The sequence below is a fragment of the Pristiophorus japonicus genome, chromosome 11, assembly GCF_044704955.1.
Source record: "Pristiophorus japonicus isolate sPriJap1 chromosome 11, sPriJap1.hap1, whole genome shotgun sequence".
In the NCBI taxonomy this organism is placed as follows: Eukaryota; Metazoa; Chordata; class Chondrichthyes; family Pristiophoridae; genus Pristiophorus; species Pristiophorus japonicus.
The window spans coordinates 220,077,036-220,104,734 of NC_091987.1; the positions used below are offsets into that span (position 1 = coordinate 220,077,036).

The following is a 27,699-nucleotide window of genomic DNA, read 5'->3' on the forward strand; positions in this document are numbered from 1 at the left end:
GTGTGTGTGGGTGGGGGGGGTGTGTGTGTGGGGGGGGGGGTGTGTGTGGGTGTGTGTGGGGGGGTGTGTGGGTGTGTGTGGGGGGGTGTGTGTGGGGGGAGGTGTGTGTGGGGAGGGGGGTGTGGGTGGGGGGGGGGTGTGTGTGGGTGTGTGTGGGGGGGGGGTGTGTGTGGGTGTGTGTGGGGGGGTGTGTGTGTGGGGGGGGGTGTGTGTGTGGGGGGAGGTGTGTGTGGGGAGGGGGGTGTGGGTGGGGGGGGGGTGTGTGTGGGGGGGGGGGTGTGTGTGGGGTGTGTGGGGGGGGTGTGTGTGTGGGGGGGGGTGTGTGTGTGGGGGGAGGTGTGTGTGTGGGGGGAGGTGTGTGTGGGGAGGGGGGTGTGTGGGGGGGGGGGGTGTATGTGGGGGGGGGGGGGTGTGTGGGAGGGGTGTATGTGGGGGGGGGGGGGGGTCAGGGTGCGGGGCCCAGGCGGTACTGTGGGGAAGCGGACCCTGAGCGCTGCATATGGTGCCGCCTATATATTATATATTATATTATATATATATACACATTATGTACAATCGCGGGCTGAGCGGCCCCGGGTGAGTTTGTCCGGAGCTGGGTGCCCGGGGTCAGGCTCAGGCCCGGGCCCGGGGTCAGGCTCAGGCCCGGGCCCACAGTGCTCACCTTGCCGCCCGGCGGTCAGTGCGGGGGGGGGGGGGGGCGGGGCCGGTTGCCATGACGCCGCGCGGCGCTGATTTGCATATTGCAGCTCATTTCCCTGAGCCGCATTTGCATAAAGCGGGGGCGCCGCGCGGCGCAGCAGCTCATTTGCCTTTTAAATCCGCCCCCCCCCCCCGGGCCCACATCGGCATCCGGGCCCTGCCCCGTGTGGGGGGGGGGGCAGTAAGTCCCCACATTTGGGGGTATTTAGGGGAGGGTGTGGGGGGGCAGTAAGTCCCCACATTTGGGGGTATTTAGGGGAGGGTGGGGGGGGCAGTAAGTCCCCACATTTGGGGGTATTTAGGGGAGGGTGGGGGGGGCAGTAAGTCCCCACATTTGGGGGTATTTAGGGGAGGGTGGGGGGGGCAGTAAGTCCCCACATTTAGGGGAGGGTGTGGGGGGGCAGTAAGTCCCCACATTTGGGGGTATTTAGGGGAGGGTGGGGGGGGCAGTAAGTCCCCACATTTGGGGGTGTTTAGGGGAGGGTGTGTGGGGGGGGGCAGTAAGTCCCCACATTTGGGGGTATTTAGGGGAGGGTGTGGGGGGGGGGGCAGTAAGTCCCCACATTTGGGGGTGTTTAGGGGAGGGTGTGGGGGGGGGGCAGTAAGTCCCCACATTTGGGGGTATTTAGGGGAGGGTGGGGGGGGCAGTAAGTCCCCACATTTGGGGGTGTTTAGGGGAGGGTGTGGGGGGGGCAGTAAGTCCCCACATTTGGGGGTGTTTAGGGGAGGGTGTGGGGGGGCAGTAAGTCCCCACATTTGGGGGTGTTTAGGGGAGGGTGGGGGGGGCAGTAAGTCCCCACATTTGGGGGTGTTTAGGGGAGGGTGTGGGGGGGGGGCAGTAAGTCCCCACATTTGCAAGTGTTGCTGTGCAATGATGAAAGGACAAGACTCGGCTCAAATGCTTTCCACAGTTGAATAGCCCACCAAACTCTGTCTCTGCTCACTGTGGGAAAACAGCCATTTGAGCGAGGTTCCAGAGGAGATAAAATTATTTAATGGCTAAGTGTTGAGACAGAGGTCATCTCTGGCCACCCAAAGGCTGACCTTTGCATCCTCGTCTGAGGCGTTGACACAGAAGGAGGCCCATTTGATTTTGAGGATCAGTCCAGTGCCTCATCCCTGGAACCATTCCGGTAAATCTCTTCTGCACCCAGTCTTCATGTTCTTCCTAAAGTGCAGTGCCCAGAATTTGACACAATACTCCAGTTGAAACAGAACCTGTGTTTTATAAAGGTTTAGTATAACTTCCTGGCTTTCATACTCTATAACCTCTATTTATAAAGCCTAGGATCCCATATTCTTTATCGAATCCTAGAATCAACTGTTTTGTTACCCTGTCCTGCCACCTTCAAAGATTTGTGCGCACACACCCCTCGGTCTCTGTTCATGCACCCCCCATTAAAATTGTGCAGTAACAGCGTGTGTGCTCTGCTGTGCTGCCTGCTGTCCCTGCCCCTGGAGCAGCAGCCCGTGCTCGCTACAGTAAGCGGCGGTGATCTGGATTTTCATTATGTTTAGTTTTTTCCATCAGGTATTGAACGGAATGGCCTGAACTTCACTCGACAGGTGAGTGTTGGATGTGCAGTCTGTACCAAACTCTTAATATTGAAATATTTCATCTTTTTATTCCAACTCAATTATTGAATCTTTTCTTATTAATCTAACAAGTAACAAACTAAAGGCACAAACACTGGGATATTCATTACTGTTAGTGTTGGGTTTGGTTCTACATTAGGGTTATGGTTAGGTTTGTGTCAGGTTGTGAGTTCGAGGTAGAGCTGGGCTAGATTTAGGTCGGGGTTCGAAGCAGAGATTGAGGTTTAGGCACGAGATTAGCTGATCGAGTGATTACTGAGTGCTGTTTGTTATAGTTAATGGTTAGAGATTTAGGGTTGTTGCTGGGCGACGTTCAATGGACAACAGATACCCTCTGGTACCCCGCCTCCCCTCTGGTACCCCGCCTCCCCTACTTCCCCTGGCCCTTCATCCCATGCAAACCCAGATAGTCTGTTAGCAGCTCCATTATCCATTACTATCACAGCCTAGGCTCAGTAATTTCATCTTTAGTTACCTTTCTGTGCTTGAACGAAGAATCTCTTGACTTGGGAGTTATTGACTACATTGGTCGCTTTTGTCTCTGTGTTTGTATCTTTGCCTTTATTCTGGAAGCACTTTAGATTTCCTATGTTACAACTATAACTACGTTTCAAAAAATACTTCATTGGCTTTGGGACGTCTGGCGGTCATGATGGGCGTTATATAAATGCAAGTCTTTTTTGGGGGGTGGGGGTGGTAAGGATTGATGGTTCAGACAGGCAGGAAGCTAACCCTTGTGTCTATCCTCACTGCTCTGACTTATTGCAATTCCTTATCCCCGAGGTTTTTATCACCAAATTTTAGTTGTTCGATCTCGAGTGGAATTCTGATGTACTGGGCTGGGGTAAGTGTGACAAAGGCAGGCCAGAGTTAGGGGTACCAGAGCCAAGGTTACAGCACTCCGAGTCCGGCCCATTCCGGAAACTCCACTGGGATGTGATACACGGATTCGGGGGTTGTTGGTGGGGGGGGGGTTAGTAAAGAGCGAATCAATAATCTCAACTCTCTATATTCGATCCTCAGCTGAGCCTCAAATCCCACATCCTCACGTGACATTGGCTGCCTTGCCCCAAGTCACCCTCACTGCCACTGAAACCCTCCCCCATGCTCCTTTATCTCCAGACTGGACTCAAACATTCTGCTTTTCGCCCTCCCTTCCTCAAGGTCCAAAACTCTGCTGCACGTATCAGTCCCAGACCAAGGTCAGCCCGAGGCAGGCTTCTGGTCTCCCAACGCTTCACCCGTGCTCATCTAGAAATGAGTTAATGGCTTTGCCCTATCTAAACTTCACAGTCTCTTGCCCTATATTCTCCCGACTACTGCATTCCTCTGACTCTGGCATTTGATGGGACAGTGCAGAGAGAGCTTTACTGTGTATCTAACCCTTGCTGGATCTGCCCTGGGAATGTTTAATGTGACAGTGCAGAGGAAACTTTACTCTGTATCAAACCCCCTGTACCTGCCCTGGGAGTGTTTAATGGGACAGTGTAGAGGGAGCTTTACTCTGTATCTAACCCCCTGTACCTGCCCTGGGAGTGTTTGATGGGACAGTGTAGAGGGAGCTTTACTCTGTATCTAACCCCCTGTACCTGCCCTGGGAGTGTTTGATGGGACAGTGTAGAGGGAGCTTTACTCAGTATCTAACCCATACCGTACCTGGGAGTATTTGATGGGGCAGTGTAGCGGGAGCTTTACTCAGTATCTAACCCATACCGTACCTGGGAGTATTTGATGGGGCAGTGTAGCGGGAGCTTTACTCAGTATCTAACCCATACCGTACCTGGGAGTATTTGATGGGGCAGTGTAGAGGGAGCTTTACTCTGTAACCCCGTGCTGTACCTGGGAGTGTTTGATGGGGGTTGTGTAGACTGCAGATGAAATCACCTAGGCTGTGATAGTGTCTGGGGTAATAAAGGTGCTAACAGACTATCTGGGTTTGGAAGCGGGGGGGAGGGGGGAGTTGAGGAGGAGGAATGGGGAGATAGGGAGGATGGAGGGGGCGGTGGGAGAGCGGGAGGGGGTGGGGAAGGGGGATTTGAGGGGGTGGGGCAGTTGGTGAGGAGGAGGAATGGGGAGATTGGGGGGGTTACCACATGGTATCTCTGGTCCATTGAACTACTTTCAGCAGGAATCGGTACCATTGGGAGAGGTGGGCAGGAAATTGGATTTGTGATAGACTCCATAATCACACCTCTGGTACTGTGTCCAATTAATTCAGATATTACTCTAGGCTTGAGGAAGCAAAGTGACATTTGGAATATGTTTAGTTAGCTCTCTGTGCTGAGGGAAGTCTCTCTCCACAGCGGGGGTTAGTGACTACACTGGTTGTGTTTTCTCTCTGGTGTTTTTGCCCTTATTCTGGAATCACTTGCAATGAGCCGGTCATGGTGGTGGATCTCCGTCAGAGGCTGTGGTTAGTCTCAGGAAATGGGTAGCTGTAGGAACTGGAATTTGCATACCGAGAAAAGGTGGGGCTCGTGCCTACCCAGTCCAACCAGTTTGGTTTCTGAGCCTATGACTGCACACCCATTTAACTCAGCTGGAGGCTCCAACACCTTCACTGTGAAGCAAGTATCGGGCAGCAAGAGGTGGACTCTGAAGGGAGATGGAAACCAATCCCAACCCATTAGCTAATGTATGTGGAGGGTTCAGTGTTTCTAAGGGCATCACATGGCTTGGTTCGCAGCCATACGGACAGGAAGGACACCGGTTACGGCACTGAGTTAGTGAGGCAGCAGTGGTGACCGTATATATAGTTAACCATTGTGGCCCTGGACTAGGCAGGAGATGGGTTCCTGCTGTCTGGAATGGTGCAGCCATTTTGTGCACACGCAGCAGCGTATCTTTTGTCGGTGTCTGACGTCAGTTACCTTCCATTTTCTAGATAAAGACTGAGGAGCGGAGCGATTCTCCTCCACCAGTATCAGCAGAGGTCACTCACCTTCGGTCCTCTGCAGCCCCTTCCATTGTGTCGGGGAGCCAGATGTCAGTGGTGAGTTATCGCACATGTCAAAATGGCCGTCGTGTTGACCATCCGTCCAATGGAACATTTATTGCTGTTCCTTTCCTGAACCAATCACAACTGTTTTCCTGCTAACTATCCACTAAAGAAAGTGAGTGTGTGGATGCTGGTTTTACCCAGTGCAGAACGGAACAGAGAGTGGGTTTGGGTCAGGGGGAAATTGGATTGGATTCAAATCACCCACAAAAGGAAACTGTTCCCTTAAAATTGAGATTTGTCATCGTCAGTGACTTGTGCAAGTGTGAACTTTGCACAACTCTTCACACTTATTGCCAGAAAGTCAAAGCAGGTAACTGGGGAGGGGTACTGACTGGGAGCTGGGACTTTTGAGGGGTGTCATCCTCAGATTGATCAACACTGTACATTTTCAGGACCTGCAGCCAATCCATACCTTGCAACAGCTGGTGGTTGTACCTGGGCATCACCTGCAGACTGCGGCAACATTCCTGCTCCCTCAGACACAGCAGAGCCAACAAGGTAAGGTCTATCGCCTCTGCTCACTGCGACTCTGTTACTAACGGACTGTATTTGTAACTCTGAGCCGCTGCCTGAGCTCCTGCCATTCCAATTTGGGCAGAGCAGCTCTGGAGAATCTCCCTTCACCACCTGCCTCTTCGAGATTTCACACTTTGTATTCCAAATCTTCTGCAGCCCAGGGCAGTAATGGGAACAGGACATTGTGAGGACACACCCTGCTGGTGTTTAAATTCAGGTTTAACAATCGATGTGGGAACACCTGCCGGTGGGGGTGAGGTGTATGAACACTTGACAGGAGTGATGTACCTACTGACAGCACCTCTGCTCCCCTTGGTGGATTCGCGATCGGCTCTGTCTCTCTAAACAAGTTCTGAAATGGAAGCCACCTCTTGTCCCAAATGACCATCGCAAGAATGCTGGTTGATTTTTCCCTTTTCCTGATCCGTGGATCGGGTGAATTATCGCACCCCAATTCTGCCCTGACTGAACGTAGCAGCAGCTGTCGATGGAGCTCACAACCTTCATGCTCCGTGCCTCAGTTACTCAGTGAATAAATTAACTGGATCAGTGTATTGCCGTTTATTGGCTCTGGAATTAACCTCAATTGCAATGTGTAAATGTAATCCACGAAGCGAGCAACATAATGACAGAAATTATAACAGGCCATTGAGACCGTCCATTCAATGTTAGTGTTTACCTTGCACTCGAGCAGCATCCTAATTCCATCTTCCTGTCCTGTTCCTCGATCCCTTGTCCCCTTTCCCTCCAGCCTCCTCTCTAACTCACCGTCTCTGCATTCTGCAGACATATAGTGTAAAGCACTTTGCCCTCTGTCCTAAATCTTTTGCATTTAACCTGATACAATGACCCTCGATCCAGACCCAGCGAACTGTGAAACAGAGATATCAATCGCAAAATGAGAAATTATATTTTGATACCCTCAGTTGGTTATTTTTCACTGGTTTTAATGCTGAATTGTTGATTTATACCTTCTGGGTGTTGAACAGAGTGTCAGCCTCACTTCAACAGGGCGGAGAGATAAGAACATAAGAACATAAGAACATAAGAACAAGGAACAGGCCATCGAGCCCCTCGAGCCTGCTCCGCCATTCAATAAGATCATGGCTGATCTGGCCGTGGACTCAGCTCCACTTCCCCACCCGCTCCCCGTTTGTTGTATTGAATCAGTGAGGACATGGAGCAGGATTCTAAGCGAAGCCACACCTGCTGACCATCAGTGCGCTGAGCGTGGGACCAAGCTGTTTTCGGTCTGGATCGCGATGTGTTCTCTTGTTTCTCGCTGTGCGTATTATGGGGATGAAAAGATTTACTTTGTGCAGAGGTGTGGGAAACTCAGCAAATAAATTGCCTCTGTTCTTGACCCTGCTGTGGCACCTGGGATCAGCATTGGAAGCTTGTGGACAGACTGCCAGGAAGGGAGTGGGTGGGGGTGGGGGGGTGTGCTAGATTGGTGGAAATTGTAGTGCTGATGCCCTTTTGTAATGGGGCCATTTTTAAAAATAAAGAGTGAATTCGAGGCCTTGTAATCCACGATCCCAGTGCGGCCACTAGGGTCTGGCCGCTGGTTTCTTGCCCGCTGAGTGGGAATGGGATGAGAACTGTGGAATCGGAGGGGGATCTTGTCCCAGCAACTCCCTGTTACATCACGGGATCCTCCACCAGCCTCAGGTACCAACAGCAATTGGAGCAGTGCTTCCTGGGGGCAAGACCCCCGCCCACATCCCAAATTCACAGTTGGTGTTTTGCAAATTTCATTTCCCATCGGGTGGTTCACGTTGTCTTTGTTTGACCGCCTCTCTGTGATTGTGTTGTGTATTCCTGTGATGGTGTAATTGTATAATTTGTGAATATATTCACAGGCTCGCTGCAATCTCCAAACCTGCTCCCATTGTCTCAGCAATCACCGAACACCCTCCTGCCTGGCATTGGACTTGCTCCACAGGTCAGTGCGCCATGCAAAATGCTCCCTTACATTTTATCCCAAAGCAACTTCTCTCCGAGTTAAAGGGCAGCTTTTGGCCTGCATTTATAAACAGCTGCTCCAACTGTGCACAGCAGACTCTGTACCAGAGAGTGGAAGGTTATGATCGGAATGTATCAGAAAGCAAGGCACCGATGGCCATTGAGAATCGGAGAATGTTGCGGACCAGACCCAGACCCAGGCCAGGCCAGTCTGTCCATCTGGAATTGATTGTAACAGCTGGAAATTTATTGATTGTTGTGAAAACTGTTTCCCGAGGAGCAAAAATGTTATTTGTTGAGAACAGAATTGAAATGTTCCTCTGCATGCCCTAAGTTCCCTGTAAGTTTCTGTAAGAATCAATTACTGATTGAATTTATTTGAATAATTCCACAGGCAGTCAATCGGCCAGGTCTGATGGGCTCATCCCTGGAGTCTCATCTAGAAGCTCTTGCCCCACTCCAGGTCCCAAAGCACATGTCCCCAAAACATGCCACGTCCGTGCAGTCCGATGAACCCAGAGACCTGGAGGAGCTGGAACAGTTCGCAAAAACATTCAAGCAAAGACGGATTAAACTGGGTTTCACTCAGGTAAGAGGACAGGATTCGGCAATGTGAAGGAGCTGTATGTGTTTATATCCGTGTCTAGCCACAACCCCACAACCTGTGGTGGTCAGCGGAACGCTGGAGTCTCTGTGGATATCCGTACTCACTGAGGAATGCTGGGATTCACCTCGGCCAGGGTGACCTGTTGACCACCCATTGCTCTTCAGGTGGGCAGCCCACACCCACATTGACCAGCACCAGAGCCAGTCCCATTGCATTCTGTAATTAGTAACTGGTGAACCTGTCACTGAGTTGACGATAGATCTGAGCCTGGACTGTGTTGGTGCTGAGTGAATGCAGTAAGCGCACAGTGCTGTTGGCTGAAATCACATCTGTCAGGGCACCTCTCCTACTTGGATCTTGTCAGTAACCTCTTGGCTGCCTTTTACACCGGGTCCCTTTGAGAAGCCCACGGGCATGTGGCTGACAGGTAGTGAATGGTGCAGTAAGAGGATTCGATCCGTGTCTCAACCCACTCACTCACTTTATTCAGTGAGGGAGATGATGGCATATTTAAAGGAAATTGTTGATATTTAAGAAAGTGACAGGTCTGTCTGTCCCTAAATCCTTTGCTTCTTCATAGGGTGACGTGGGATTAGCGATGGGGAAACTCTACGGAAATGATTTTAGTCAAACGACAATTTCCCGTTTCGAGGCTTTGAACCTGAGTTTCAAGAACATGTGTAAACTCAAACCGCTGCTGGAGAAGTGGCTGAGTGACGCAGGTACGCCCCCTCCCGCCCCAGAGACGGTGGTCAGGGCTAAGTGACGTTTTTCTCCAGTTAGATCGACTATGTCACCCCCCAGTCCTGTGATTCAGGTTTCACTCCACTCACTTCCTCCAAATAAAAGGTGTCGCTATGGGAACCGTATGGCTCCTCGTTATGCCTGCCTTTCATAGGATACGTGAAGCATTCTTTGTTGCAGTCCTACTCTGGTCCCCTCCCTCACATCTATAATCTGGTACAGGTACATTGATGACTGTATCAGTGCCATTTCCTGCTCTCACCCCGAACTTAAAACATCTAATCAACTTTGCTTCCGATGTCCACCATTTCCTCACCTTCACATGGTCCATCTCCGACTCTTCCCTGCCTCAACTTTTATATCTCCATTTCTGGGGATAGGCTGTCAACCAATGTCCACCATAAGCCTACTGACTCGCACAGCTACCTTGATTATATCCCGCTTCCTGTAATGACTCTATTCCATTCTCCCAGTTTCTCCATCGCATCTGTTCTGACAATGCCACTTTCCATACCAATGCGTCCAATATGTCTTCCTTTTTCCTCAACCGAGGATTCCCCTCCACCATGGTTGACAGGGCCCTCGACCGTGTCTGTCCAATTTCCAGCACTTCTGTCTTCACCCCTTCCCCTCCCTTGTAGAACCATGACAGGGTTCCCCTTATGCTCACCTTTTACCCCACATTCAATGGATCATCCCCCGCCATTTCCACCACCTCCAGCGTGATCCCAGCACCAAACACATCTTCCCCTCCCTTCCTCTTTCAACATTCTGAAGGGCCGTTCCCACCGAGACACCCTGGGCCACTCTTCCATCACCCCCAACACCCCCAACACCCACTCCCCTGCCCATGGCACCTTCCTGTGCAAGATGCAACATCTGTCGTTTCACCTCTTCCCTTCCCACCGTCCAGAGCCCCAAACACTCCTTCCAGGTGAAGGAGCGATTTACTTGTCATTTGTTCATTTTAATGTCCTGCATGTGCTGCTCACGATGCGGGAGACTAAACGCAAATTGGGTGACCGCTTTGCGGAACACCTCCGTTCAGTCCGTAAGCGGATGGAGCTTCCAGTCGCCTGTCACTTTAATTCTCCACTCCACTCCCACTCTGACCTCTGAACTCGGCCTTCACTGTTCCAATGAAACTCATGGAAGCTCGAGGAACAGCACCTCATCTTTCGATTTGGCACTTTACAACTTTCCGGATTCAGTTCAACAATTTCAGATCATAACCACTGCCCTCATTTTTTGGCCAGCAGCTGTTGGTTATGACGTTCCCATTTATACCTCTTCTAGACCTATCTTTTGTTCCTGTTTTTGTCCAATTGCCATCTCCTTTCATCTTACACCATCATCCCGTTAGTGATTTAATCTCTCCTGCTTTGCCTTCTCTTTTGTTCTTTCCTCCCCTCCCCACTTTCTCTGCTCCTGTACTTGCTTAAACCTGTTGCATCTCCAACCTTTTCCAGTTCTGAGGAAAGGTCATGGACCTGAAACATTAACTCTGTTTCTCTCTCCACAAGTGCTGCCTGACCTGCTGAGTATTTCCAGCATTTTCTGTTTTTAATTTCAGACTTTGCTTTACTATTAAGGTGTTTCTCTTTCATTAATATTTGATATCCCTCATAATATTCCCCCTTAATCCTCTCCTGTACAGATTGTGGATTTGAATTGCCCCAATCATTGCTGAGAGCTCACCCCTTTACACGGGGACCTGTCCTGCACGCTCTCCAGGGCTCGGATATGTTTTGTGATGGATTGATCAGATTTAGCAGGAATATATCCAACTTGTGCTCACCATTTGGCCTGGTGATATGACCAGCAAGTGGGCTACATCTGATTGTGGGTGAATTTACACACAGCCTCTAACATGCCTTCCAGGCGAAGGAGCGAATTTACACATACACTGTCGCGCACTCTCACTCACACAGTCTGACTAAAGTAGCATACACCTTATATATTAGCAATTGGATTGGTTAACGGATAGAAAACAGAGAGTAGGAATAAACTGGTCATTTTTGGGAGGGCAGGCTGTAACTGGTGGAGTACCGCAAGGATCAGTGCTGGGGCCTCAGCTATTTACAATCTATATCAATGACTTCGATGACGGGACCAAGTTCACATGCAGTAATGATTCACATTGTTTCTTTGGTTAGAAAACGTCCCCTCTGATTCCGCACTGAGTAGCCTGGCGTCTCTCGCTCCCCAGCTGATCGGGCTGGAGGGTCTCGGCCGTAAAAGGAAGAAGCGGACAAGCATAGAGACCAACATCCGCATGACCCTGGAGAAGCGTTTCCACGAGGTGAGAGTAGCTCAGCAATGTTGTCTCTCTGGCTCAATCAGCAAATGGGCTCCACCACTTGGCTAACTAATGTCTGGGCCCTGGACTTTCCCCCCCTCTCCTTCCCCGGCCCCTTCCCCCCTCTCCTTCCCCGGCCCCTTCCCTCGCCTTTCAGTATCGTGTCTTCTCTCCTTTCTTCACCTCTCCAACACAACATTAGGAACAAGGGTTGGCCATTTTGCCCCTCGAACCTGTTCCTCCATTCAATGAGATCTTGGCTGATCTGTGACCTAACTCCATATGCCCACTTTTACCCCATATCCTTTTAAAATATATTAGCAATTGGATTGGTTAACGGATAGAAAACAGAGAGTAGGAATAAACTGGTCATTTTTGGGAGGGCAGGCTGTAACTGGTGGAGTACCGCAAGGATCAGTGCTGGGGCCTCAGCTATTTACAATCTATATCAATGACTTCGATGAGGGGACCAAGTATAATATATACAAGTTTGCTGATGATACAAAGCTTGTTGAGACAGTAAGCTGTGAGGGGGATGCAAGGGGATATAAACCGGTTAAGTGATTTGGAAGAAGGTGGTAGATGGGGTGTAATGTGGGGGAAGTGTGAAATTATCTATTTTGGTAGCAAGAATGGAAAAGCAGATTATTTTTGAAAAGATGACACGTTCAGAGGGATTTGGAGGTTCTTCTACATGAAATACTGAAAGTTAACATGTAGGTACAGCAAGCAATTGGGAAGGCAAATGGTATGCGGGCCTTTATTGCAGGGAGTTGGGGTACAAGAATAAGGAAGTCTTGCTGAGGTTTATATCGGGCCCTGGTGAGACCACAGCTGGAGTACTGTGCACAGTTTGGGTCTCCTTACCCGAGGAAGGATACACTTGCCTTCGAGGGGGTGCAGCGGAGGTTCACTAGATTGATTCTGGGATGAGAGGGTTGTCCTATGAGGAGAGATTGAATAAAATATTCTCTGGAGTTTAGAAGAATGAGAGGTAATCCAAGGTATAACATTTTTAGAGGGATTAACAAGGTAGATGCTGAGACTATGCCCCCTGGCTGGAGAGTCGAGAACCAGGGGGCATAGTCTCAGGATAAGGGGTCGGCCATTTAGAACTGTGAGATGAGGAGCAATTTCTTCACTCGGAGGGCTGTGAATCTTTGGAATTCACCTCGGAGGGCTGTGGATGCTGAGTCATCAAGGCTGAGATCGAGAGATTTTTGGGCATTAAGGGAATCGAGGGATAGGGCGTGAAAATGGAGTTGATGGAAAAGTTCAGCCATAATCTTAGGTGGATAGCGGAGCAGGCTTGAGGGGCACATGGCCTACTCCTGCTCCGATTTCTTGATCTTGTGTTCGAATACCTTGCTGTGATTTAAAAATTGACGCAGCATCAACTGTCATCTGCAAGAGTTCCAAATGTCTACCACCCTTTGCATGTAGACGTGTTTCCTAATTTCTCTCCTGAAACGTTCCCTAATCCTGAACTCACCATTGGATCCCCTTAAACTTCGATCAAATCACCCCTGAACCATTTAAATTCCAGGGAATACAACGTTAGTTTGTGTAATCTCTCCTCATAACTATACCTTTGGGGTCCAGGTATCATTCTGGTAAATGTACGCTGCAAGGCTTCCTGAGGTGTGATGCTCAGAACTGAACACAGTACTCGAGGTGGGGTCTAACCAGGGCTTTGTGTAGTTGTACCATGACTTCTACCCCCTTGTATTCTAGTCCTCCAGATATAAAGACCAGCATTCCATTTGCACTTTTGATTATTTAACTACCTTTCTATGACATTTTAACAATCTATGTACATGGAGCCCCAAGTCTCTTTGACCCCCATTGTTTCTAGCTTTTCAACATTAAAACTCTGATCTATCCTTTTTAGGTCCAAAGTGGATGACCTACATTGAAATCCTAACCCTAACCCTAAATCTGTTAATATCGTCAGAGTTTTATGCTTCCATCTACATCCCTTACAATGCCACCTAGCTTGGTGTCATCGGCAAACTTGTCTATGTGGCTCTCCATCCTATCATCTGAGTCATTAAAAAATACAGCGAATAGTTGAGGCTCCAACCCAGATCCCTGTGGGACACTAGTCATCCTGCCAATTAGCGTACCTGCCCATTATCCTGACTCTTTGTCTCCTGCCACTCAGCGAAATTCCTAACCAGGTCAATCATTTGCCTTCAATTCCATGGTAACAGTCTCTTTTTGAGGGACTTTATCGTATGCCTTCTGAAAATCCATATAAATAACATCCATTGATGCCTCTTCAAAAAATTCAATTGGATTTGTCAGGCATAACCGACCCTTTATAATTTCATGCTAGCTCTCTCTGATCAGCTGAAAATGTTCAAGGTGTTCAGTCGCTCTATCCTTAATTAAAGGCTCTAGTAATTTCCTGACAACAGAAGTTGGACTAACTGAGTATCATTCCCCAGTTTCCTCCCCTCCCCATTTAAATTAACAGAATGACGTGCAAGGAGGAGGCCATTCAGCCCCTCGAGCCTGTTCCACCATTAGATCATGGCTGATGTGTATCTTAACTCCACCCGCCTTGGTTCTGTAATACTTAATAACTTTTCCTAACCTGTAATACCTTGCCTAACAAAATTCCTCAATGATGCCCTTTGTCACCCTTGCACACCAATAGCTCCCTTGCAATAAATAAATACAAGTTGTGAGCTGCGAGGAGGATGCTGTGAGGCTGCAGAGCGACTTGGATAGGTTAGGTGAGTGGGCAAATGCATGGCAGATGAAGTATAATGTGGATAAATGTGAGGTTATCCACTTTGGTGGTAAAAACAGAGAGACAGACTATTATCTGAATGGTGACAGATTAGGAAAAGGGGAGGTGCAAAGAGACCTGGGTATCATGGTACATCAATCATTGAAGGTTGGCATGCAGGTGCAGCAGGCGGTTAAGAAAGCAAATGGCATGTTGGCCTTCATAGCAAGGGGATTTGAGTACAGGGGCAGGGAGGGCATTGGTGAGGCCACACCTGGAGTATTGTGTACAGTTTTGGTCTCCTAACCTGAGGAAGGACATTCTTGCTATTGAGGGAGTGCAGCGAAGGTTCACCAGACTGATTCCTGGGATGGCGGGACTGACCTATCAAGAAAGACTGGATCAACTGGGCTTGTATTCACTGGAGTTCAGAAGAATGAGAGGGGACCTCATAGAAACATTTAAAATTCTGACGGGGTTAGACAGGTTAGATGCAGGAAGAATGTTCCCAATGTTGGGGAAGTCCAGAACCAGAGGTCACAGTCTAAGGATAAGGGGTAAGCCATTTAGGACCGAGATGCGGAGGAACTTCTTCACCCAGAGAGTGGTGAACCTGTGGAATTCTCTACCACAGCAAGTTGTTGAGGCCAATTCACTAAATATATTCAAAAAGGAGTGAGATGAAGTCCTTACTACTAGGGGGATCAAGGGGTATGGTGAGAAAGCAGAAATGGGGTACTGAAGTTGAATGTTCAGCCATGAACTCATTGAATGGCGGTGCAGGCTAGAAGGGTCGAATGGCCTACTCCTGCACCTATTTTCTATGTTTCTATGTTGCACACCAATATCTCGTTCCCTCTGACCCTCATGGTTGGATTGCAGTGCAGAATGCAGCAACTTTAATTCTGAATCATCTAATTCCATGGCTCTGTTTCACATCAGAACTCTAAGCCCAGCTCGGAGGAAATTGTGATGATTGCAGAGCAGTTGTCGATGGAGAAAGAAGTTGTTCGCGTTTGGTTCTGTAACAGGCGTCAGAAAGAGAAGAGGATTAATTTCCCCGTCACTCACTCCATCAAACCACCAATGTACAGCTCGCGGCTGGTAAGACTCACTCACTACAGGTGACACTTACCAGCGATTGTTTTGTTGTTTGCCTTGTCCCACCTGCTGCGTACACCACCCTCGACCACCACCTCTGCCGATCTTCCTGTATAAGCCCCGTGAACATCGACAGGCTAATCGTTCCAAAAAACCAGTCAATGAATAGCGCCTGCCGCTAGAGACTTTCCATGCCCGTTTAATCGCTGAGACTTTGCCTGACTAGTTACTGCAAGCGGGAGTTGGAAACGACACAGCGTCCTCTACAGGGCAAGCGACTATGTATCTCCTTAACCAATTAGATTGAAGGATTGTGAAATTAGAGCGCACGGTCTGAACAAGGATGTGTAAGTTAGAATGGGTGAATTCATTGTCAAATCGGGTACACAGGGTAAGAGACAAGAAAAGGTTAATCTGGGAGAGGGAGGTGAAGAGAATCTCAAATATCAATTAAAACCTAAAAGAATGAGACGCCATACTTGTAATAGTTAATTCTCAGTGCCGGAGAGGTTGACTGGCAGACATTATTAACACATCACACCATTAAAAGGGGACAAGGCTGAGGGGACACTTAATTGAGGTGTATAAAATTATGAGGAGCCTAGATATAGTGGATAGGAAGGGCCTATTTCCACTAGTAGAAGGGTCAACAACTATGGGGAATAAATTTAAAGTAATTTGTAAGAGGTTTAGAGGGGATTTGAGGGGAAATTTCTTCACCCAGAGGGTGGTGAGGGGTCTGGAACTCACGGCCTGAAAGGGTGGTAGAGACAGAAACCCTCATAGCATTTAAAAAATACTTGGATATGCTCCTGAAGTGCCGTAACCTACAGGGCTACGGACCCAGAGCTGCAAAGTGGGATAGCTCTTTGGCGGCTGCATGGATGTGATGGGCCGAAATGGCCTCCTTCCAAGCTATAAATTTCTATAATTCTGTGAAGGGTACATAGACTTAGAAGGTACTAAGGGTAATTAAGACAAGTTTAAGTTCTTCACGCAAATACAAGAGTTTCACGCCGCTGAATACATTTGACTGGGGAGCCAGACAGCAGGAGATTGGTTTCCCAAAGCTAATGAGTGGTGCATCTTGGATATCAAAGTCTTTATCTTCGTGTTTAATTGCCCTTGCCTGAAGTTGCTGTGACATTTGCACATTCATAACCACTAATGCTATTAGATTCACGGTTATATCAGCAGCAATTTTTTGGGCCATCGATGGGCAGCGGAATATCTGCTGAACTCCATCCTGTTCTCGCCCAACACCCCCACAGTCACTGGGCAGTGATGGCGAGCAGGACCCCCAGCTGATTTTCCTTTTGTCTGGGTCTGTTGAAAACTAATTGTTGAGAGATCGTGCTATGATTAGTCCATTATCGTATCCTGCAACTACCCGACTGATCTTTCCTCCAGCAATTCTTGTCTCCCTACAAGACTCACGACAAAGTTTTGCACCGTTGTCCCACACTGAATTGGTAAAATAGGAAATCTGCTACATTGATTATTGGCTCCGTGTTGCTGCTCACTCCGATACCCCGAACAGGACGCTGGTGGCATGTGGAGGGGTGTCTGGGCATTGGGGAGGGGTGTCTGGGCATTGGGGAGGGGTGTCTGGGCATTGGGGAGGGGTGTCTGGCCATTGGGGAGGGGTGTCTGGGCATTGGGGAGGGGTGGGGGGGGTGGCAGACATTGTGTATATACCAGGAACTCTGTCCAATCCACTGAAGAATCATTTGATAAATGTGTTGGTTTTTGTTACTTGGTACACAGCACGTTTGATCTGTGACCTAATCCTCTCACACTTGCTATTCTAGGTTTCCACGTCGGGATCCCTTGACCCTATGATTGTGACACCGATGCACGGCAGTCTAAGTGTGACAGGTAAGCGCTGCCCCAATGTTATCGGTTTATCTCTGGTCAGGAATTCACGGTGTGACGGCATCACAAGTTTATACTGAACAAAATAGGGGACGACATAAAATTTGAGTGAAACAATCTGATGACTGTGGGGGTAATCGATATTTTTCTGGGTCAGCTCCGAGCAATACGCTTCAGTCATCAGATTTTGGTTAACCTGTTCCATTGCTGCTGGCCTCGAGTCTGACTGCTCTCGTCCCTCCCCTCCACCCCCGGGCAGGGGACATTATCCCGGGTAAAGGGGTGCTGTGGGGTACCCCAGGAGACTGCTCTCCCACATTATAGTGCTTGAATCGAGGGCCTTTCTAAACGTTTTGTTCCTTTCCCTCCCAGGGGTGTCTTCCACCAGTTTATCCGGCTGCTCCAGCAGACCACCATCACCAATCACATCGTCTGCTGGGAGTGTCCACACCTCACAAAGCAGCCAGTCCGGCCTCGGCACTGCCCCAGGGTAAGGAACATGGGACAAGGAACTGTTAATCTTCCCCTTTCGGCCCCATCAGCAGCTGGGCTGTGTGTGTGTGTGAGAGCTAAGCAGTGTGTGTGTGTGTGTGAGAGAGAGAGAGAGAGCTGGGCTGTGTGTGTGTGTGAGAGCTGGGCTGTGTGTGTGTGTGAGAGCTGGGCTGTGTGTGTGTGTGAGAGCTGGGCTGTGTGTGTGTGTGAGAGCTGGGCTGTGTGTGTGTGTGAGAGCTGGGCAGTGCGTGTGTGTGAGAGAGAGAGAGAGAGCTGGGCAGTGTGTGTGTGTGAGAGCTGGGCAGTGTGTGTGTGTGAGAGCTGGGCAGTGTGTGTGTGTGAGAGCTGGGCTGTGTGTGTGTGAGAGCTGGGCAGTGTGTGTGTGTGAGAGCTGGGCAGTGTGTGTGTGTGAGAGCTGGGCTGTGTGTGTGTGAGAGCTGGGCTGTGTGTGTGTGTGAGAGCTGGGCTGTGTGTGTGTGTGAGAGCTGGGCTGTGTGTGTGTGAGAGCTGGGCTGTGTGTGTGTGAGAGCTGGGCTGTGTGTGTGTGAGAGCTGGGCTGTGTGTGTGTGAGAGCTGGGCTGTGTGTGTGTGAGAGCTGGGCTGTGTGTGTGTGAGAGCTGGGCTGTGTGTGTGTGAGAGCTGGGCTGTGTGTGTGTGAGAGCTGGGCTGTGTGTGTGTGAGAGCTGGGCTGTGTGTGTGTGAGAGCTGGGCTGTGTGTGTGAGAGAGCTGGGCTGTGTGTGTGAGAGCTGGGCTGTGTGTGTGAGAGAGCTGGGCTGTGTGTGTGTGAGAGCTGGGCTGTGTGTGTGAGAGAGCTGGGCTGTGTGTGTGAGAGCTGGGCTGTGTGTGTGTGTGTGTGAGAGAGCTGGGCTGTGTGTGTGTGTGAGAGCGAGAGCTGGGCAGTGTGTGTGTGTGTGTGAGAGCTGGGCAGTATGTGTGTGTGTGTGTGAGACAAACCAGAGCTCGAACTAATAGTTGTAGAGATTCCTGCTAATTTCTCGAGTCTTTAGGCGTTTGGTGTTTTTTGCTCTGTGTTACAAGCCCTGACACTTGGTGCTGCCTCGCGAGCACACACACTACGCGGTCCACTCTCATCTTCGTAGAGATGCAAAGCTTTGGAATAGTCGGGGCAGCCACTCTCCTCAATCACACAGTACCGTGGTAGGAGGAGCAGCTTCAATACAGATATGTAGGTAGTCTTGGCAGATATCCCCTCGACCTCGACCAATCTGACCTGACTTACGCCCACAGGCAGCCTGCTGCTCAGTTAGAAACTGCTTATTTACTTTGTTTTGCAGCGCTCGGTTCTGGTGGAATGGCCCCTCCTTCCTGCACTGAGGATTTAACATTCTGATGACTCCATTCTATGATGAGCCTTATCTTCAGCCCTCCACACTCAACGTCCAGTAGGCAGTGTCCAGACACAGTGAGGATAGGCCATGCCAAACCTGCATACATCAGTCCATGTTCTATATCAGAGATTTATAACGAGTTTTGTCGAGAGAATGCCTTGTCAGCAATGATGCTCCCATGGATTGATCAATGTGCTGTCGTCACTGCCAATCAAAGCTAATAGACCGCCACCATCTGCCATTGTGAGCTTTCGATTCCACCCAATGGACTGATTGCTGTCTCCTGTCTGTGCGCAAGATACAATAACAATCTTTCACTGTGTACAGGCCCTGACCTGCAGACTTTGTGTATTGTTGGGAAGCATTTACAGGCACATTGTGTTCCAACGAGATGAACTCCATTTTACTTATTTACAGGTAGAATTTAATACTGAGCACATCAGTGTATTTGACTCTGATTGGCTGTTACAGCATCCACCGTGGTAATGAAGGGTTGGTATCAGCAGTCCGGATTGAGAGGGTGTCTGCACCCTCTCTCAGGTTGCTGTTGACACGCTGAACAGTCACACGAGTAATAGATTGAGATTAACATTTGTGTCTAGGGTTTTTGTGTGTTCTGCCTTATATTTGTCTCTTGAATTCTACATAAATCAATTCAATTAAAGAATGTTAGAAGTCAATGATGAATAAGCCATTTGGCCCATCCATATTCAACCCTCTAACTCCCTATTATAATGTCCAGGATTGCAGCTTGCGCTCTGAAGCTGTAAACACATCAGCTGATGGCCCTGCATGGCTCTGGGCTCGGTGCACAGATAGCAATCTTGCAATTATCGCCATGTCTGCTGTGCCCTAGCCTCTAGACCTCTAGAGTGTAAACAAACCTGGCAGCATCACTAGGATGGGTGACCATCCAAATCCTTCCAATGCTTTCCCTATCTCCATAAATTTGTACTGCAATTATCCTCCCTTTGCTGATTGGAAGGTCCGCTGCTATCTGAATCTACTCCCCTCCAGCAGATGTCTCAGCAGCCTTTGAGTAAGCAAGTTCCTTATGAATATTCACTTTGACTTTATTTTTTCACCAATTTCAGTTTGTATCCTGTGGTTCTATTTTCTCCGCTTTCTTTGAATTAGTGTTCGATTTACCCAATCTATATCATTATGTTCTAAAAATCGCCCAACATTCCTGCTGGAAGCATATCCCAACATTGTCAGTTTATCAATTGCTATTGTCCACATGATAAAAGCAATGCGTAGAGTATCATATTCTTTATGCACTCTGCACAATGTGCAACATTTTACATTTATCAATGTTAAATTTAATTTGTAATTTTACTGAAAGTTGAGTAGCTATTTAATTCTTGCCTTCCCGAAAGAGATTAAGAACTGAATGACACTTATGTACAGCCAATAACCACTTTATTATGCTATTTCTATGTTTTGTAGTTGAAGATAAGATGATTGTAAATAGATTAACTTGATTTGGGAATAACATTATGCAGACATCAGACCCTATAGTACAGGTGCGTCACACCAACAGGCAGGACAATATCCTGTGAACAGTTTGATGGAGGGGCGTGTAAAAAAGGTACTGCAATAATCGTGGGCGACTTTAAATCTTCATATAGATTGGACAAATCAAATTGGAAAAGGTAGCCTTGAGGACAAGCTCATGAGAATGTATGCGGGACAGTTTCTTAGAACAATACGTTGTGGAACCAACCAGGGAACAGGCTATTTTAAAGCTGGTAATGTGTAATTATACGGAATTAATTAATGGTCTCATAGTAAAAGATCCTCTAGGGAAGAGTGATCATAACATGTTAGAATTTCACATTCAGTTTGAGGGTGAGAAACTTGGGTCTGAAACTAGTGTCCTAAACCTAAATACAGGCAATTACAAAGGCACAAAGACAGTTGGCTAAAGTGGACTGGGAAAATAGATCAAAAGGTCAGACGGTAGATAAGCAGTGGCAGACATTTAAGGAGATATTTAATCATTCTCAACAAAGATATATTCCATTGAAAAAGAGTCTACGAGAAGGATGAACCATCCGTGGCTAACTAAGGAAGTTAAGGATGGCATCAAATTGAAAGAAAAGGTAGACAATGTTGCGAAGATTAGTGGTAGGCCAGAAAATTCGGAACATTTTAGAAAGCAGCAAAGGATGACTAAAAAAAAAGAGAAAATACATTTCTGAGAGTAAACTATCAAGAAATATAAAAACAGACAGTAAGAGCTTATAAAGGTATATAAAAAGGAAAAGAGTGGCTGAAGTAAATGTTGGTTCCTTAGAGGATGAGACCGGGGAATTAATAATGGGGAATAAAGAAAATGGTAGAGATTTTGAATAAATATTTTGTATCTGTCTTCATGGTAGAAGACACTAATAATAATAGTAGATCCCAATAATAGTAGAAAATCAGGGGGCAAAAGGGAGGGAGGAAATTAAAACTATTATCATCACTGGAGAAAAAGGGCAGACAAGACCCCTGGACCCGATGGCCTGCATCCTAGGGTCTTAAAACAAATGGCTGTAGAAACAGTGGATGCATTGGTTGTAATCTACCAAAATTCCCTGGATTCTGGATAGGTTCCAGCGGATTGAAAAACCCCAAATGTAACGCCCCTATTCAAGAAAGGAGGGAGCTAGAAAGCAGGAAACTATAGACCGGTTAGCCTAATATCTGCCATTGGGAAAATGCTGGAGTACATTATTAAGGAAGTAGTAGCCGGACATTTAGAAAATCATAATACAATCCAGCAGAGTCAACATGGTTTAATGAAAGGGAAATCATGTTTGATAATTTTATTAGAGTTCTTTGAGGATATAACAAGCAGGGTGGATAAGGGGAAACCAGTTGATGTAGTGTATTTGAATTTCCAAAAGGCATTCGATTAGGTGCCACATAAAAGGTTACTACACAAGATAAAAGCTAATGGTGTTGGGGGTAATATATTAGCATGGATTGGCTAACTAACAAAAAACAGTCGGGATAAATAAGTCATTTTCAGGTTGGCAAACTGTAACAAGTGGGGTGCCACAGAGATCCGTGCTGGGGCCTCAACTATATTAATGACTTCGATGAAGGGATCAAGTGTATTGTAGCCAAATTTGCTGACAGTTCAATGATAGGTGGGAAAGCAAGTTCTGAGGAGGATAGAGTCTGCAAAGGGATATAGACAGGCTCAGTGAGTGGGCAAAAATTTGGCAGATATTGCGGGAAAATGTGAGGTTATCGACTTTGGTAGGACAAATAGAAAAGCAAAATATTTAAATGAAGAGAGTCTACAGAATGCTGCAGTACAGAGGGACCTGGGGGTCCTCGTACTGGAAACACAAACAGTGAGTATGCAGGTACAGCAAGTAATCAGGAAGGCAAAAGGAATGTTGGCCTTTATTACCAATGGAGTATAAAAGCAGTGAAGTCTTGCTACAACTGTACAGGGCGTTGGTGAGACCACACCTGGATTTTGGTCTCCTTATTTAAGGAGGTATATACTTGCATTGGAGGCAGTTCAGAGAAGGTTCTCTAGGTTGATTCCTGGAATGAAGGGGTTGTCTTATGAGGAAAGGTTGAGCAGGTTGGGCCTGTACTCATTGGAGTTTAGAAGAATGAGAGGTGATCTTATTGAAACATAAAATTCTGAGGGGGCTTGACAAGGTAGATGTTGAGGAATTTTCCCCTTGTGGGGGAATCTAGAACGAGGGGGCATAGTTTCCGAATAAGAGTTCGCCCATTTAAAATGGAGATGAGAAGGAATTTCTTCGTTCAGGGTTGTGAATCTTTGGAATTCTCTATCCCAGACAGCTGTGGAAGCTGAATCATTGAATATATTTAAGGCTGAAATGGACAGATTCTTGAACGATGGGGGAGTCGAGTGTTATGGGAAACAGGCAAGAGAGTGGAGTTGAAGTCAAGATCAGATCAGCCATGATATTGAATGGCAGAGCAGGCTCGAGGGGCCATACGACCTACTCCTGCTATTTCTCTACGCAGGCTCCTGGATCATCAACCTCTGAACCGACACTCCGATACCAGACCTCGGAGCTCCAACAGCCTGTCCCTCGTTATCCATAAAATGGCTGCACTGCATAGAGCAGCAATAATGAAGGAATTGTTTCTGCCAGTTAAAGGTGTACTTCCTGCCAGTTCATTGAGGGCAATGCCAGCAGTTCCACGTCACAAAATAGAAACTGACAGGGAGCAGATTGTTTTTTAAACTAACGGAAATGGGCTGGATGGGTCAGAGATGTTTCTTACCACACGGTGCCTTAACACAGGATCGCTGGCATCCTCGCAGCGTGAACGTCAATACTTCAGAGAAGAGTGAAAGAATGTGGGAGGAGTGATTTGGTGTGAAGGAGCCTGCCCTGGGCTGGGTGTTACCCACTCCTTCCTCTGTGCTTGTGTGTGGGCGGAGGGTTGAGAACTTGCTGCAATAATCCTGTACAATAACAATGATTGTTAATGGTTTTAAATGTTTGTTTTCCAATTCTTTCAAGAGTTAATTTAATTTATTCTGCCACTGGGATGTTAGGAATGATGCGCGGGAGTAAATTGCTGAATATGAGAGACCATGCCCGGGACTCCTGCTCAACTTTGTACATTGAAGAAATAAACTTTTTACCAAATCGCCACAATAAACACACAGCCTTGGCTCCGGTCAGTGGCAGCACCGCATGCGCTCTGCTTCACCGCCCCCCCCCCGCACCGAGACCCCCCCCCCCCCGTCTCCCTCTGCTCTACTGCCGAGGTTCAAGACCCTCACCGCCATTCCTCGGAGCAGTGGGCCTGGGCACAATGGGCAGGGCTTGGGCACAGTGGGCGGGGCCCTGGCACACACCAACCTGACTCCATCACACACCACTGCCCACCGGTCATCAAAATCCACGGCACAGCCTTCGACAACGTGGACCATTTTCCATACCTTGGGAGCCTACTAGCAGCAAGAGCAGGTATCATTCGCCTGAGGAAAAGAGTGTTTGAAGACCAGGACCTCAAATCTGGCACAAAGCTCATGGTCTACAGGGCAGTCGTGATACCTGCCCTCCGATATGGTCAGAGACGTGGACTATTATGTAGCAAATGCCTGAAATCGCTGGAGAAATACCTGCGCTGCCTCCGCAAGATCCTGCAAATGCAGTGGGAGGACAGGCGCACCAACATTAGCGTTCTCGCTTAGGCTAACATCCCCAGCACTGAAGCACTGACCACACTCCCAAAGCAAGAGCTCGACTCGAAGCACCTTCACGGTAAGCGAGCCAAAGGTGGGCAGAGGAAATGTTACAGGGACACCCTCAAAGCCTCCCTGATAAAGTGCAACATCCCCACCGACACCTGGGAGTCCCTGGCCAAAGACCGTCCTCAGTGGAGGAAGAGCATCCGGGAGGGCGCTGAGCACCTCGAGTCTCGTCGCGAGAGCATGCAGAAACCAAGCGGAAGGAGCGTGCGGCAAACCTGTCCCACCCTCCCCTTCCCTCAACCACTGTCTGTCCCACCCTCCGCTCCCCTCCCCTCCCTTCCCCTCCCCTCAACCACTGTCTGTCCCACCCTCCCCTTCCCTCAACCACTGTCTGTCCCACCCTCCGCTCCCCTCCCCTTCCCTCAACCACTGTCTGTCCCACCCTCCCCTTCCCTCAACCACTGTCTGTCCCACCCTCCCCTTCCCTCAACCACTGTCTGTCCCACCCTCCGCTCCGCTCCCCTCCCCTCCCCTCAACCACTGTCTGTCCCACCCTCCCCTTCCCTCAACCACTGTCTGTCCCACCCGCCCCTCCCCTCCCCTCAACCACTGTCTGTCCCACCCTCCCCTCCCCTCAACCACTGTCTGTCCCACCCTCCCCTTCCCTCAAACACTGTCTGTCCCACCCTCCCCTTCCCTCAACCACTGTCTGTCCCACCCTCCCCTTCCCTCAACCACTGTCTGTCCCACCCTCCCCTCCCCTCAACCACTGTCTGTCCCACCCTCCCCTCCCCTCCCCTCCTCCCCTCCCCTCAACCACTGTCTGTCCCACCCTCCCCTCCCCTCCCCTCCCCTCAACCACTGTCTGTCCCACCCTCCCCTCCCCTCAACCACTGTCTGTCCCACCCTCCCCTCAACCACTGTCTGTCCCACCCTCACCTCCCCTCCCCTCCCCTCAACCACTGTCTGTCCCACCCTCTCCTCGCCTCGCCTCCCCTCACCCACTGTCTGTCCCACCCTCCCTTCGCCTCGCCTCCCCTCCCCTCAACCACTGTCTGTCCCACCCTCCCCTCCCCTCCCCTCAACCACTGTCTGTCCCACCCTCCCCTCCCCTCCCCTCCCCTCAACCACTGTCTGTCCCACCCTCCCCTCCCCTCAACCACTGTCTGTCCCACCATCCCCTCCCCTCAACCACTGTCTGTCCCACCCTCCCCTTCCCTCAACCACTGTCTGTCCCACCCTCCCCTTCCCTCAAACACTGTCTGTCCCACCCTCCCCTTCCCTCAAACACTGTCCCACCCTCCCCTTCCCTCAACCACTGTCTGTCCCACCCTGCCCTCCCCTCAACCACTGTCTGTCCCACCATCCCCTCCCCTCAACCACTGTCTGTCCCACCCTCCCCTCAACCACTGTCTGTCCCACCCGCCCCTCCCCTCCCCTCAACCACTGTCTATCCCACCCTCCCCTCCCCTCCCCTCAACCACTGTCTATCCCACCCTCCCCTCCCCTCCCCTCAACCACTGTCTGTCCCACCCACCCCTTCCCTCAACCACTGTCTGTCCCACCCTCCCCTCCCCTCAACCACTGTCTGTCCCACCCGTCCCTCCCCTCCCCTCAACCACTGTCTATCCCACCCTCCCCTCCCCTCCCCTCAACCACTGTCTATCCCACCCTCCCCTCCACCACGGTCTGTCCCACCCACCCCTCCCCTCAACCACTGTCTGTCCCAGCCACCCCTTCCCTCAACCACTGTCTGTCCCACCCTCCCCTCCCCTTCCCTCAACCACTGTCTGTCCCACCCTCCCCTCCCCTCAACCACTGTCTGTCCCACCCTCCCCTTCCCTCAACCACTGTCTGTCCCACCCTCCCCTCCCCTCAACCACTGTCTGTCCCACCCTCCCCTTCCCTCAACCACTGTCTGTCCCACCCTCCGCTCCCCTCCCCTCCCCTCAACCACTTTCTGTTCCACCCTCCCCTTCCCTCAACCACTGTCTGTCCCACCCTCCCCTTCCCTCAACCACTGTCTGTCCCACCCTCCGCTCCCCTCCCCTCCCCTCCCCTCCCCTCAACCACTGTCTGTCCCACCCTCCCCTTCCCTCAACCACTGTCTGTCCCACCCTCCGCTCCCCTCCCCTCCCCTCAACCACGGTCTGTCCCACCCTCCCCTTCCCTCAACCACTGTCTGTCCCACCCTCCGCTCCCCTCCCCTCCCCTCCCCTCCCCTCCCCTCCCCTCCCCTCAACCACTGTCTGTCCCACCCTCCCCTTCCCTCAACCACTGTCTGTCCCACCCTCCGCTCCCCTCCCCTCCCCTCAACCACTGTCTGTCCCACCCTCCGCTCCCCTCCCCTCCCCTCAACCACTGTCTGTCCCACCCTCCCCTTCCCTCAACCACTGTCTGTCCCACCCTCCCCTTCCCTCAACCACTGTCTGTCCCACCCTCCGCTCCCCTCCCCTCCCCTCAACCACTGTCTGTCCCACCCTCCCCTTCCCTCAACCACTGTCTGTCCCACCCTCCCCTTCCCTCAACCACTGTCTGTCCCACCCTCCGCTCCCCTCAACCACTGTCTGTCCCACCCTCCCCTCCGCTCCCCTCCCCTCCTCCGCTCCCCTCCCCTTCCCTCCCCTCCCCTTCCCACTCCTCCCCTCCTCTTCCCTCCCCTCCCCTCCTCTTCCCTCCCCTCCCCTCCTCTTCCCTCCCCTCCCCTCCTCTTCCCTCCCCTCCCCTCCTCTTCCCTCCCCTCCCCTCCTCTTCCCTCCCCTCCCCTTCCTTCCCCTCCCCTCCCCTCCTCTTCCCTCCCCTCCCCTCCCCTCCTCTTCCCTCCCCTCCCCTTCCCTCAACCACTGTCTGTCCCACCCTCCCCTCCCCTCAACCACTGTCTGTCCCACCCGCCCCTCCCCTCCCCTCAACCACTGTCTATCCCACCCTCCCCTCCCCTCCCCTCAACCACTGTCTATCCCACCCTCCCCTCCCCTCAACCACTGTCTATCCCACCCTCCCCTCCCCTCAACCACTGTCTGTCCCACCCTCCCCTTCCCTCAACCACTGTCTGTCCCACCCTCCCCTTCCCTCAACCACTGTCTGTCCCACCCTCCCCTCCCCTCAACCACTGTCTGTCCCACCCTCCCCTCCCCTCAACCACTGTCTGTCCCACCCTCCCCTCAACCACTGTCTGTCCCACCCGCCCCTCCCCTCAACCACTGTCTGTCCCACCCGCCCCTCCCCTCCCCTCAACCACTGTCTATCCCACCCTCCCCTCCCCTCAACCACTGTCTATCCCACCCTCCCCTCCCCTCAAACACTGTCTGTCCCACCCTCCCCTTCCCTCAACCACTGTCTATCCCACCCTCCCCTCCCCTCAACCACTGTCTATCCCACCCTCCCCTCCCCTCAACCACTGTCTGTCCCACCCTCCCCTTCCCTCAACCACTGTCTGTCCCACCCTCCCCTCCCCTCAACCACTGTCTGTCCCACCCTCCCCTCCCCTCCCCTCCCCTCCCCTCCCCTCAACCACTGTCTGTCCCAC

At 50.4% G+C, this 27,699-nt stretch overlaps 1 protein-coding gene across 1 annotated transcript; it reads left to right on the forward strand.

Annotated features, from left to right (window-relative positions):
* Positions 1 to 1,702: 1,702 nt before the first annotated feature.
* Positions 1,703 to 19,674, forward strand: pou2f3 (POU class 2 homeobox 3; the record flags this gene model as incomplete). Its single annotated transcript, XM_070894609.1, has 12 exons — positions 1,703 to 1,832; positions 2,231 to 2,265; positions 5,180 to 5,287; positions 5,689 to 5,794; positions 7,675 to 7,757; positions 8,172 to 8,366; positions 8,965 to 9,106; positions 11,285 to 11,430; positions 15,107 to 15,268; positions 17,077 to 17,143; positions 17,513 to 17,630; positions 18,929 to 19,674. Coding segments are annotated over 12 exons (1,332 nt in total), but the record flags the coding sequence as incomplete, so codon positions are not given.
* Positions 19,675 to 27,699: the final 8,025 nt, after the last annotated feature.